At 42.1% G+C, this 14143-nt stretch overlaps 1 protein-coding gene across 8 annotated transcripts in view; it reads left to right on the top strand.

The window, feature by feature from the left end:
- The window catches only part of cpne5a (copine Va), a 77565-nt gene that overhangs the window by 55211 nt on the left and 8211 nt on the right, over window positions 1-14143 (top strand). For all 8 annotated transcript variants that reach the window (XM_086214660.1, XM_086214664.1, XM_086214659.1 and 5 more), the window contains 4 exons: window positions 692-745; window positions 1224-1285; window positions 12587-12633; window positions 13315-13496. In XM_086214660.1, coding sequence (XP_086070786.1) covers window positions 692-745; window positions 1224-1285; window positions 12587-12633; window positions 13315-13496 — 345 coding nt within the window. The remainder of the gene's footprint in view (window positions 1-691; window positions 746-1223; window positions 1286-12586; window positions 12634-13314; window positions 13497-14143) is intronic.

The following is a 14143-nucleotide window of genomic DNA, read 5'->3' as shown; positions in this document are numbered from 1 at the left end:
ACACTAGTCCTGTGAGTTGAGTTGACAGCAGGCTAATGCTAATGCGTGACGTAATGTGAACCTGGCTGTGACTGAGTGACGGCCGGGGTGCTGTGAGGCATCGTTGGCTCTGGAGGAGTTGAGGAGTAGGATCAGAAACCGCAGAGGTGGAAAGGAGCAGCGGCGTCCTCCGAGAGTGAAATTCTTTATAAGACAGCACTTTTTCCGCCAGGCTTGTGGTTTATGTGCACACTCAGAGAAGAAGCTATAGAGACATTTGACCTTGATGGCTTGCTTTTGCATAAATGTTTTTGGGCTGCGAGCTCCAAAAGCAACATTAATTTAAAGCAGGGAGATTTGTTATCCCACATCGCCAGCTTATCTGGCTTATGACCTCGATACTGGTGTGTTTTTGTGTCTGTATATGACTGCGTAATTTGTTGCTGTACACCACAAATTTTTCACTGTATAGCGCAGGTAGGTGCTTATTACACTCCCCGAATAATCTGTATCTGGCTGTGAGGCATGATCAATGCTATCTCATTCTCACCTAGTGCAGTTATTGGATTAGGTCCCTATGCTCCATTACCCTCACAGACATGGAGAAGGAGGACAATAATGGTTTTATTACTTGCCTAAGGGGGGACTCAAAGAATTGTACTGCAAGTTTACATTATCATTATCCCCCTTTCCTATTCTGCCTTTATCCTAGGTGGTGAATGCCAAGAAGAAAATCAAGAAAAAGAGATACATCAACTCTGGGACGGTGAGTCTGAGTTCCGAGATAAGAGCAAACCTCCCAGTGTGCTCCTCTGTTGCTTTTGTATTCATCAGGATTGCATGAGGCGTATATTCTAGTGCCAGATCTTACATTCCAGACCAGAGCAACACATAAAGGCACTGTTGTCTGGGTCCTGTTTGTGAAGAGTAGTGACGGATGTTTAGAAATGAGCCACAGCTTCTTTCTTTCTTTCATTTTTTTTTTTTTTTCGCTGGCTGCTCTTGCTGTTTGTGCTGACTGTAATTAAAATCTCTGGCTGGTTATCCATCACACTGATCATCCGTCAGTGCTCTGTCACACTGGCGTTCCCTTCGTGATAGCAATACTAAATACGTTGCACGAGTGTCATGCTGCATGGAGAACTCCATCTGTGAGTGTTTGGGTCATGAGTCAGCAGTTAATTCGTAGAATATTAGATTTTTTTTCTTGTTTAATTAACAAACATGATACTTCGTCCCTTCAGGTGTCCTTGTTGTCATTCATTGTGGAGTCGGAGCACACTTTCCTCGATTACATTAAAGGAGGGTGAGTTCAGCGCTTGTTTGTCCCTCATGCTGTTTATCTACATTATATTCATTCTTTGTGCCAGGCTCCTTCAGGCGATAACTCAGAAAGGCTGCAGTATATGATATTTATATAACGTATTTGCATTCATATGTCAATCACCTGTCTAACCACTGATGAATATGGCATCACGGCCCAACAAAAATTGTCAGTGGGTTGCAGTATAAGTCGTGAATCAAAATACACGTCAAAAACATTTTTTCCTCTGGGGATGGTTTAAGTTTGGCTTTAATTTTTGCACATGATGCTATAGAAAGGTGGGTGTATGGAGACTGACAGCTGCTCTGAGTGGAGTGTGACAGTTGCGGAGAAATCTGCAAACGTTGGGAATAGGATGTTTAACGTTAAAAGCAGATATAAAGCTAAGATTCCATTACTGTTACTGAATGTCTGTTTCACAAGGGATCAGCCTACTGTATTCTATCAAGCACTATACTCTGTCATGCGCCAGACCTGTTGGGATATTTGGTTAGGAGATCTAACGGCATGAGGAAGCTTATAGTTAAGGCTCTGTGGCACGCTTATTACTCGCCACTTGCATTTGACTATTAATTATTCTGATTGTACCGATTCAGTAAACATACATTTGTCTATTTGTTACATTTCCTTAAAAAAGCACGTTAATTCAAGCATGATGTTTCCCTCCATGTTGAAAAAAAAGAAGATTACATCAGTCCCCTATTGCACAGAGATCCACAAGGTCCTCTAGGAATTCTGAAGTCATTTTCTATTAGATTTGGTGTCTGGAGCATAAATTACCAGGGTGATATATCACCCTGAAAACGCTATCACCTTCATGACACTGAAGATTGTGGGTTGAACCCAAAGTTACCTGACAAAACTGCAAATCTTAAAATATATTTAAAAAAAAAAATCACTCTACTGAGCAGCTTCTGTAGTGTCATGTAGGTAGGTAGTATTACTGTGGTAGCATTGGGTCATTCAGTAGTGAAACTCAAGTAGTATCTTAGACTTCTAAACTAAGAAAGTGAGTGCTGTTGTTAACGTGCCATTGCTGTGACGAATACATGGAAATAAAGCAGTGAGATTTAAAACAGTTGATTTAAATGCATTACTTCAGCTCTCTGTCTCTGTCTCTGTCTCTGTCTCTCTCTCACACACACACACACACACACACACACACACACACACAAACAAAAACACACACACGCACACACACAAACACACATACATATCTCTGCTGCCGTGACTGATCTGACTAGAGTTTTACATATGCGAGTTAAGTCTGGTCCCAAAGGACACAATCTTGTCCACAGCCACAACTACAGTGTCAATGAATATGATAAAATATGGAGAAGATCTAAGAGCTTAATTAAGGGCGGACAACATGTCACGTATAGAAATGTTTCTCTGTGGATCCGTCTGTGGCTGCCCTGCTTTTAGTTTTCTGCTGCTTAGCTGATGGCTGAATGTCTCAGATCTGTCCTGTTGGTTCGTCTCCAGCTCACACAAATGGACACACACACACACTCAGACTCAGACTAACACTCATCCCCGCTTTTACTACCTGTTTGCCTCTGATCCAATTTGGCCTTTAAATGGAAGAAGTGTGTGAATTGTAAAACACCAGCTTATTATGTGTCCATCTTCCACAGCCGGTATAATGTTTCCATAATTAACGCTCTATGATTAAAACAAACATTAAATCTACCATCCTGCGAATTTTATTTGCTAAATTGATTTGCCATTCATCTGCATCAGGGAGGCCTGGTAGTGATGAATTCAAATGTCAGCCATGCTACATGAGCAAGATGTACAACATGACTTCAGTTTAAAAACTGGCCTCTCTTTCTCTCAACATGACAGTGACATCAAAGGCAAACTTGTGGCTTTTACAGAAATTGTGAGTATTGATTGGTTCTTTCAAAAACCCCACATTTCAGTCCCGTTGTTCCAGCTCTGGCCTCTCACTACTGATTTTACACAGCTGAAGACTGAACGCCGCCACTGTCTTATCTCTGAAAGTGCTGCACTATTGCTACTAGCCTGACTCTTATCACTCGCCTGTGCTTGGAGTGAATAGGGGAATAGCAGCGTGTGCTACTTGGCAGCAGTTGCAGCAGTTGACCTCTTGACATTTGTTGGCAGATACGGATGAACGTAGAGAAAATTCCATCCCAACCCCCACTCTGACCTGTTGAGTAAAGACGCCACCTTCAGATTTCACAGCTTTAATACAGCTGTTATATACTCCAAGCACCGAATTACTGAGAGAAAAATATCCCCAAAACACTCCAAAATAAATTTCTTAATAAAGCCTGCAGTGGGAGGTTTGAAAAAATGCATCAGATGAAAAGAAAGTGTTCATGTTCACAGGAAACTCTCTTTTATGGTTTCAGAGATAAATCTGTTAATGAATGTGAACCAGCACACAGAGTCAAGCATTAGGTGCCACCTTTCTGATCCCGACTGTGGAACATGAAAAGCATGTCAGGTCTTCTGTGCAGGCGTAGGAGAGGAGCTGATGACAAAGACAAATACTTTGGGATCGCAGTGATCCCATCCCCCCCATATATGAAATCAGTGAAAGGAAATCGCTCCATCTTCAGAGATTTTCTCTTGAGGTCTTTTAAATCATCATGAAAGATTTGCTCCAGCTCCTGTGCCTCATTGTCTCCCCGAACCTTTCTGTGAAAAGTGCTCTCAGCAGTCCTTGTATATTGAAAGTCTCAACAGGAGCTGCAGATAAAAGATTTGTCTGGAAGATATCAAAACCACAGTAGTTAACAGGAATGCAGAGAGATCTTTTCCTGTGGTCTAAGTTGTGTTTTTTCTGCTCCAATGTTTCTGGAGGCTGAGAACAAATCGTGAAGCGACTTATTTGCCATTAATCTGTGCTGTCAAAATTAATGTGAGAGTCACACAGTTATTACAATGTTGGACTTGTTGATTTGATGTAGTGTTAACTTTAATGCTTTCTATTAATGAACGGGTACACCGTCCACCTCACCTCTCACCACCTTCCTTAATAAAGCTTCCTATCCACCGGTTTAGAGTAATGAATGTTGTGTGACAAGAGCGACATAAACCGCATCCTCTTTTGTACTTCTGACTTGTTCCTCCAGGATAAATCTGTTTCAGCTCAGTTGTATATCTCATTTACGAGTGTTTAACTTTCCCAACCCTCCTCTCTTTCAGATATTATTTATGTGCTGCAGTTAACCAATAGATCTTCACGATAGCATCAGTTGTGGTACCTTGGAGATTGGTGATGCTGTTGTAAAGATGCAATATCACGATGTAAAATCTAAAAAAAACAACCGGATTTATCAACTGACAAAAGGAAAATATTTGTTTTAAAGCAACAAAATGTATCTTTAACTGCTTCAGCATTTATAAAAAGGATGTTACATTTTCTGCTTTTTCACACAACCTTGGCTGTGATATCAGGCATCGTTATGAGACTCACTGTTTCAGTCGTCAAGGCCCTCGCCGTACTCTAGTGTGACACCACTGCCAAAGACTTTGACAACAATACTAAACAACAATGGACAACTACAATGTACCTGGATAGTGCAGGCATCAGGGGTGAAGGTATTACGGACAAAACCTCTGCTATTTCACTTTTCACTATTAGAGGAGGTACAGCAAATCATAAGTTGGACATCCTGCGGTGGGTCTTTTCCCGTCCAGTATCTAGTCCACACAGATGCAATGGCTTGATGCTTCCTGAAAAGTTCTTTTTGGCTCTTTCTGTAGTTTTAAGGTCTACAACCACCTTGACCTCCTGTCCTTACGCTGTGTGCAATGACTGCAAGCATACTGAAAACCAACAGAAGCAACAAGTTGGGCCACAAGCTAAGCTAAAGGCTTCGCTACACGAACCACCACACTGTCCAGCTAGCAAATGTACAGATCCTTTCTGTCGTGTCTCACTTCTAACACTTACAAATCACTCTTGAAGAAGAAGAATGGTTCACATGATGTCACATGATTAAGGTCAAGGCACGGAAACACATGATGTAGGTGATTGTACCCAAGTAAGAGCTAAGAACAGGCATTTGGAGCAGGGAGAGGGAATGAAAGTGCTGATTTTCTTTATGTTACACGTCAGTTTACCATCCAAAGGATTTTTCAAGCTCTTATTTAAAAGTTGCATATTTGCCTGGTGTTACTTTAACAGATTTTCTGGCAAAAACAGCTTGCATGACAGTCTGATGAGCAAAATAAATAAGATTATTAGTGATGGCAGTGGAGGGATGAAACAATGAGTATGCTGCTTATCCATGATGGAAATAAAGCAACGGACTTGTAGTTTTTCCACTGAAGAGAGTTTAGGGGATGAAGCTGCTGCTTCAGTCAATTAATCTATCTGAAAAAAACATCAGGCCAACTGTGAAATCCTCGCAATTTTTATAATTACAGTTTATTCTCTGCTGAATATCCTCTAATTTAGGTGAGGTTTATGAATAACCTTTAATAACGGTTACCATCTCAAAGGGCTTTACAACACCCACACGGTAAAAATAATGTACATGCACATAACCTTAACCCTTCAATGGAGGATCAGGAAAATCTCCTCCTGACCTCATTAGAACCAAAAACATTTTCTCCGTCGGGACACTCAAACATGCATTAGGTGCTGAAAACGGGCCAATGAAGATTAAGAATGTTTCCTATAATTATGCTGCACCTATACAGTGATGCGCAGCAGGAGGATGCGGTAGAGTTAAAGCAGCTTCTTAGACTTTTTTAACTGAGTGTATTGCCGTTTCAATTTGATATGACAAACGCACACAAACCACTTCTGTAGCAGCGGCTCAAAAGCCAATTATAACGTCAGTTTCCCTGAGAAATGAGCGCTCCTAGTCTTCACTCTGGTTAACACTGTCGCACTACTCCACATCAATCAGTAGATTCCATTCTATGACTGGTACACGGACGACAGTGAGACCGGGTCAGGTAATAACATCCTGCCAGCAGCCCTTCATCCACTCTTCTTGTCTGTGAAACCTGGATGGCTGCAGCAGGGCGTGTTGTTGTTCTTAAATGAGCCGGGCTGAGCAGTGACGGGTCCCGACTGCCTCTATGTAAATATGGGAGTGGTCTTGAGTTGATGGCTGCTTCCACGACTGTGAAAGGCTCAGAGATGCACTCATGTAAGGGCGCAGTATGCAGCCTGCTCTTTACATGTGAGGAATCCTGTGGAGCTGCTGCATCACCACATTTTGATCAGCAACCCAGAAACAGTTTTGTCATCTGACGTTAAAATCAATGGATGCTATTGTCTAAAGGACCAATTTGTCATAGGGAGTCTCTCTCTCTCTCTCTCTCTCTCTCTCTCTCTCTCTCTCTCAAACACACACACACACACACACACAATCTTCAGGCAGAAACTGTTTCAGTCAGATGAAGCACCTTTGACTTTCTGTCTCATGTGTTTTCATTTTACAGGTCTCTTTCCTTTTGAGAAGCATTTGCTTTGTCTCTGTTTAATCCAATATCTCTCAGCTGGAATCATTTCCCCTCCGCTGTGCTTTTGTGCACCACGTGATTTATGCACAAATCGTTGGATCCATGCTGCGAATCAAAGCACGCTGGCTGTATTCTTTCTGCACCAGAATGATGGATGGTGCTTGTCCAGCTTTATGTTTCTGTCTCTATGATGATGCGTCATTGAATCAGTCCAGTAACAACTCTTAACTGACCAGCTCAAAGTCCTGGTTAGGATGTAGCGTGATCACTGGCATCAGTTCGTCCGTGAGCTGGTTAACTCAAAAGGTTGTGGATGAATTTTGATTAAGTTCCATACAATCATAGAATTCAGGTTGAGGAATAATCGATCATGTTTTGAAAATGAGCCGTAACAGGTTCTGATGACATCACTGTAGGTATGTGCTCTCTGAGTGCCCTCTAGTCGCTGAAATGTTTGAGAGGAGGAACAAATCTTGGCTGGGATTTCACTGGAGTCTACAGCCGCCCGTTCATTTTTCTAAGGTGGGCTGACCTCATATCGATATTCAGCTCATTTCACAGCCTCTTCACAATGTTTCACAGCCTCTTTCCTTCATCTCACATCGTGGTTCTATCATGTGAATCTCAAGTGACTCCATTTTGGGGTGAAATCTTGGCCTACTAGGAGCTGAAGTGCTCTGATGTCATCTTTTCTAACAACATGTGTGCTACCCTCCTCTGAGAGACGTCTGGCTAGTTCTGAGTTGGTGAGGCTATAAAGATGGTCTCTGTCTTGAGAGCGACTCAGAGGACCAGTGACTGCTGTATCTGTGGGAATACTGCACTCTGCCTCTATGCTTTTTCTCATCCATGCTATCTTGCACTAGATCCTGACTGGCTAATTGCTCGCCGACTGCTCGATGATGTCCTCGGCTTCTCTCTTCTCTGTGCAGTCGAGGATGTACTTATGTAGGCTCTTCTTTTCTCTGGAGTTCTTCTCTCTTAGGGATTCTCCCATGCCAATTCTCCCTCTGGCACATGCATTCTTTGGATTGGCCGTTCTCTCATGCCTTCCCACTACTCTTTACACAAACTACATCAGAGCCCACTGTCCGTTTCATCTGTCTTTCTTAACACTGAGTTTGAAGACTGAACTCTCAGGGTTTTTTTCTTTTATCATTTTCACGTGAATCGGATGCAGTATGTTACCATAAGTATTTGATACTACTCCCGTCGAGTCGAGACTTTGTGCTCAAATCCCAGTACCCTCAAACTGTCTGATTGATGCTTAAATCTGTTGCAGTTAAACATTTATTTTCCTTCATTTTTTATGTATATAATTTCAGGGGGAAACTGGATCAACGTGCTGATATCGGCCCGTCACTGTCCAAGGTTCTGAAAAAGACTTCAGTACCTCATCAGCAGAGCCTGAGCATCAGGCTGTTGAAAAGTGATCTGAAATCAGAATTTGATATTTGTTCTATCTTTCAGCTTTCACTGTGTTTGCTTTTATACTTCTTTTTTTATATGACAACTAAATGATGCATTTTAATCTTTGAAGCAGATGGTTTAAAAAAAACAAAAGAGCATTTTCATTTTCTTCACATCCTGGCTGCTTTTACAGCGAGTTGCTTTTTTCTTTCACTTTGGTTGATGTTGAATTGGGGCAGAAAGCGTTGTCGAATGGAGCTAATTTGAGTCCAAAGGCCACATGCCGCTCTGATTCTGAGAGGCTGATAAAAGATTTATATTCTTTTCTTCACGTGGAAATGTTTCCCTCTAAATTAAATCTGCAGTGAGATCAGCCGTGTAATGGCTTGTGTGGAGTTTGTATTGTGTGGAGATCTTATTAAGCTTTAATAGTTTCATCTCAAGATTTCTTGCTGTCCTGGAACACAAGACAGAGATACTGTTTCTTTTTCCCATTTGTGTTGTGTCAGGATACAGAATGGCGTTTTTACTGGAGTGAACTCACATTTTCCTTCTCTTTCCTCCTTGATAACCACTGATAGGAGATTTTTCTTCTCTGTGACAACCTCTATGTTGCTAAATGTAAAGTGGTGTGATATTTGTACACTTTGGGGGGGGGGGGGATACAATTATTTAGATTTTTTTCATATGGCCTGGCTGCTACTTGCTCTCACAGTCTCATTGTGTTTGTGTTTGACGTTATAAGAGCAGAGGCAGAAACCTTCGCCGTACGTTTACACTTGAGGCAGTGTGATGTATTGTGGTAAGAATCACCTCAACTAGAAATGTTGAAGGCGGTTTTCTGAGTCCCTCCAGTGTCGACCTCTGACCGTTAAATGAGACTCCACACACATAAAAGCAGGCATATTCATGGCTGACCAGTAATTGGAAGACGATCCATGAACTGACATCATCCTCACAAGAGAGAATTTCTGTCAAACAAAATCTTCATGGGGAGCTTTTATGCTCGGCATCGCGTGGGCGTGGAGACATTTTCCCGCTTGTCAAGTTAGCTTTTTGGAGGCCGGGGTGGAATATACTCTTCTCTTTTAATTGGTCACGTGAATACTGCCTTTTGATTGGCTTATTGGTTTGGTGTTTGCGAGAGAAAATGATCATCTTTCACGGATTTCCTTTTCATGTTTTTGAAGATTCACTCTTATGACTGTATTACTCTGTTACAGCTCGCTAAGTGTTGATGTTGTCAGTGGGTATGGTAGGGTGTGGTAGGGTGTTGAAAGGGACTTACGAGCGCAGCAACATGAGTCGCTGTCGCTGCCTCCTTCAAAATCTCCAAAGTAAACCTGACGAGCAGCCGAGCGGTCATGGGGCAGTGCTTGTGCTGCAGAAATGTTCCCTCCCTGCTCTGATCATATGCACCAACCTGCTTTTCTGCCGCACGACTTTTGGGAATAATTAGACACCATACTTATACATTCATTTCTACTGCCGCCTGGGGTATACATGGCTCCATTTTCTCATCCAGGAGAACACTGCAAATCTGCAGTGGTGTGGTTTAGGTTGGCCGGTTTCCAGCGAACACAGAAGAGGCCATCAGCGTGCTTTAGCTGCATTCTTTGTGACTTATATACAATAACCCACCTGGCACAGACTGCAGGGATTTCACATTACAAAGCTCTCACCATATGGTGTTGGGTTAAATGAAAGGGGGGCAATCACCACAGCACTCATGTGTTTGTAAGTTCTGCAGTAGTTCAAGGAGATACCCAAACATTTAAGCTGAGAGTAAAACTGGGAGAAGGGAAGGTGATGACTGGCGTGTATCAGGTGAGGGGAGCAGTGCTGGACAACCGTTTTGGACTGCCTGTTCTGAAGGATTTGTTCTGAAAGAGGCCACTTGATGCCTGGTGTTAGATTTATGAGCCCCAGTTTGGGGAGAAGAAAATGATGATGGTACATTAATTTGACTGTAGAGCAATACATCACTCACTCAAGAGCCTAATAAATGAAAAATCACTGAAATATTACCTGCCCTCAAGGACTTTAGATAGCAGGATTAGGGGGATAAATATAGTTGGTTCAGGTTGGCCACCGGCTATTTGTTGTTTGTAAGAAGACACACCAAAAACCCCAGACAATACTGCAGCATCAGTCAACTTCAATCTGTATTGATTTTTTTCTCCTGGAAATATTTTGTGAGCTAATCCTCACTCCGTGTCTCAAGTGAAACAGGCAGTGAAACCCAAGTCAGCTGAACACAGACGTATGTGGAGCTGTTAACTTTCCCAGCATCAAGCTGGAGACAGACTCTGCGTATCCATGGTCTGGTGATTTATTTGTGTCTCGCTACTTTTCCTCTAATAGAAAGTGGCACCGATGAGGCTTGCCCTGAATCCTGAACCTGTACAGCCAGTACATCCTCAGAGAACCACTGCACGGTTGGAAAGATGGATGATAACACAAAGAAAACAACCTCAATATTGTAACACGGCAAACATCTTAGTTGGTAAACAGTAGCTGTAGCAGTATATAAACATAAGGAATGGTTTCTAACCGTGTGTATTTCTCTTTATTCATGTATGTGTCTACAGTTATACCTCCTACTCTTTGTCCTTAACTGGAGGCTGGTGCCCAAACAGATGATTAATGACAATATAGTAAGCCTGTGCTAAAGATATAACATCTGGATTGTCACCGATAAAATTGCCTCAGTTGCCTCAGTAGACATTAGAATGGGTTTATATCTGCCTCCTCATACAGAAGTTACAAGTGTTTATACCCTGGTCTGGATGAATCCTTGACGACGATTGGCTGCTGGGTGTCACATGCACACTGTCCTTTTTGCTGAGCCCAGTGAAACAGTTCTAGGTTGCAGTCAAACCCTCATGCAGTACCCTGGAGACGGAGCTCTGCCTTGTTAAAAACTGCTCTGATTGCAAAATGCATTCAATTTTTAATTGATTGTCTGGCAGTTTTTGTCATTATTATTTGTGATTAAGTTTATCAGTATTGGATGATTTGCACCCATATTATGGCATGTTTACAATAAATTATATCTGTTATTACTATGAGTGTAGCTGCTCTGAGTTTAGGCTTTGTTGTGTAATGGACATTGTTACAGCTAATAAGCACCTCATTTTCCACCATTGTATATCAAGAACACGATACTCTCTGTCTCCACATTCGAAATTTCAAAGTCTTGAAAATGAAATATTGATGACTTTCAATGTTCTGACTGTAAATCGAGACCTTAAGAGCTACATTCTTAGGCTCCCAAGGGTTCCTTACTTATTTCTTATTAACACATTTGTTTAATCTTTGATTAACAGTATTGCAGCACCACCACCATACCAGTGTGCATTGTTTTTCCGTGTTGCGAATTTTTCCCTTCAAATGTACAAAATCCTGCCGGTGGTTCAGCAAGAGTTCAGCAGCCTCTTTCCTGGAGGAACTACAGCACTTCTCTGATGACCTACCTGGCACTTTGATGACATTTCCCTGGTGGGCATTTCCACTGTCCTGCTCTCTCCCTTACCTTAAACCCACTCGCTTCATTTTCCAGCAGAACATTTGAAACTAACCATGAAATTCAGCCGAGGCTTTCACATCGCCATTGTAGCTCCTTTATCAGTCAAACGGTCCAGTTCAAAGGTAACTAATGAGCCGGGGTCAGAATCACGCCACCATTATCTCTGATACTGTGCTCGCGGGACTTTGTGAATGGAGGTGAACTGAGAAAAGGCAATCAGTGTTAATCACGGTGAGGAAGCTTGGTGCACGCTCCCCTTCAACTCACTCTTTGTTTGCCTCTTTCTGGAAACGGGGAACTCCAGCGGAGGCTAGTTAGGCCACGTTTAGTTTCTTTTCAGGGTTGGAGGGTTATGAATAAAACAGATCAGTGTGGTTTTTTTGGACTTTTTATGGCTTCAGGTTGAAATGACTGACTAAGATTTAAAAAGGAAGCAGGGTGACATTATCCGTGTTTACAGTGGGGACCAAGATCACGATGGTGAGTTTAAGTCAGTGCTAGCACATCATGATAAAACAGCATAAATCGTCTAAACAGGATTGTTTTTGATGTTGCAACTTAATAATCATATTTTTGTGTTTGTCTCTCAGTGTTGTGGGAAGTGTTTGTGGTTTTGACTTCGCCTCTGTGCTGTCAGTACCTCGACTATGAAGTAATACTGTAGATCTTCTCTTTGTTCTGTGAATTAAATCATCGAACCAAAACTAGATCCTGAGTTGCCTCCGCAGCAGCAGCAGTTAAAACACTGCAAGAGCTTTTTGTCAACCTTATTTTAAGTTTAATTTCGTCAAACCAGATGAGAGTGAAGTGAAACCTGTAATGAAACAGCAAGTTTCTCTTCCCTCACTTTTAATGACAGCATGCTTTCCTCTTTTCATTTGTTTCAGGACTCAGATTCACTTCACAGTGGCCATCGATTTCACTGCATCCAACGGTGAGTGCTTCCGCTGCCACCAGCCTCGGACGTGGGATTATTTCATTCATGAATGGAAATATTCCTTCTTTTTTCTTTTAAACCCTTTTTATTTGAGTGCTCACTCCTTTTGCCACTAAAATTTTTTTCATGACACTTTTGAATCCCAGTGAATGTTTGTGCCATGCTCTCTCTTTTTTTTTTTTTTTCTTTCGGCAAGGTGACCTTTGACCTCCTCCCACTAAAATCTTTTGAGCTCGTCCCTGAGTCCTTGTGGAAATTTGTGCTTAAAGAGACCTGGAAGGCGTTGCTGAGATTAACAAGAATGAGACAGATATGACGGTCATGTAGGTCACAGTGACCTTGACCTTTAACCTTTTACCAACAAAATCTTTTTAATTTGTCCGAGAAATCCAGTGGACATTTGAGCCAAATTTCAAGAAAGCCCCTCCAGGAATTAATTTCTAAAGTGTTGTTTATTCTGTCTGCTTCCTTTTGCCGATTCATTCGGCCTAAAAGGAAATCCTGTGCATTCATATTTCACTGATCCAGGAGCACACATCCGATAAATGCCAGTATAGTCCAATAAGCCAGAAAGCAACATCCCATTTAGTCTGGCTTCACTCATCTCTCCGCAGCTGTCAGTTCAGCCTCCATCTGAGTCTGTGCATCACTGACTCTGACTTCTCTTTGTCTTGAAAGGAAATCCGTCCCAGTCCACTTCCCTCCATTACATGAACCCATACCAGATGAATGCCTACGCCATGGCCCTGAAGGCTGTGGGAGAGATCATCCAGGACTATGACAGTGATAAGATGTTCCCTGCTTTGGGATTCGGTGCTAAGCTCCCCCCTGATGGGAGGGTCTCTCATGAGTTCCCCTTGGTGAGTCAACTATGAGGATTCTTCCTCTACAGTGGAGGAGGAACTTGAATCTGAGTGGGGACCTTTGATTTTTTTTCGTACTCATCAGCATGTGCGGGCAGACGTGCTCTTAAGAGCAATATGGATGTGTGTCTTTCACTTCTATGATATACATAATTTACACATAGAGTGAATCCATTCACCTTTTATAGTGCAAATGAGGTTCAGTGCGGCTGAAGGATTCCTAAATCAATTTGGCTTCTTGCAGCCAGCTAATGTGCTCTGGCCTCTGTATAGTACAGTCTAATGAGGAGTCTGTCTACAGGGAAATGTCTGCATCACTCCATGTTTCCATTAAGATTTGCAAATGAAGATTCATCTCACCATATTGCTGAAGGCTCGTGATTTAATGTTCTGGTCTTGTAAGTAGGTTTAAAAGTAAAGTCTGGGAAGAAATATTTGGTACACTATGTTTAGATGCTTGGCTTGTAGCCAAGGAAACAGATCCTTGAAGCCAATTTTGAGGGGGTTTCGGGTGCTGCAGCAGCAAAGGGGGCAGCAAAAATCGAGTATTAGTGAAATAAGATAACAAGGTTTCACACTACGATGCTATGGATTAGAAGTCCTGGGGTCCCGCCCCCCTTATCTGGAGTTTATTTTTTGAAATC

The sequence above is a fragment of the Aulostomus chinensis genome, chromosome 9 (assembly GCF_037954235.1).
Source record: "Aulostomus chinensis isolate RoL2024-O1b breed Wild chromosome 9, RoL_Achi_v1.0, whole genome shotgun sequence".
Taxonomy (NCBI): domain Eukaryota; kingdom Metazoa; phylum Chordata; class Actinopteri; order Syngnathiformes; family Aulostomidae; genus Aulostomus; species Aulostomus chinensis.
Note: the sequence above shows the minus strand (reverse complement) of the source record. Positions and strands in the feature narration are given on the sequence as shown.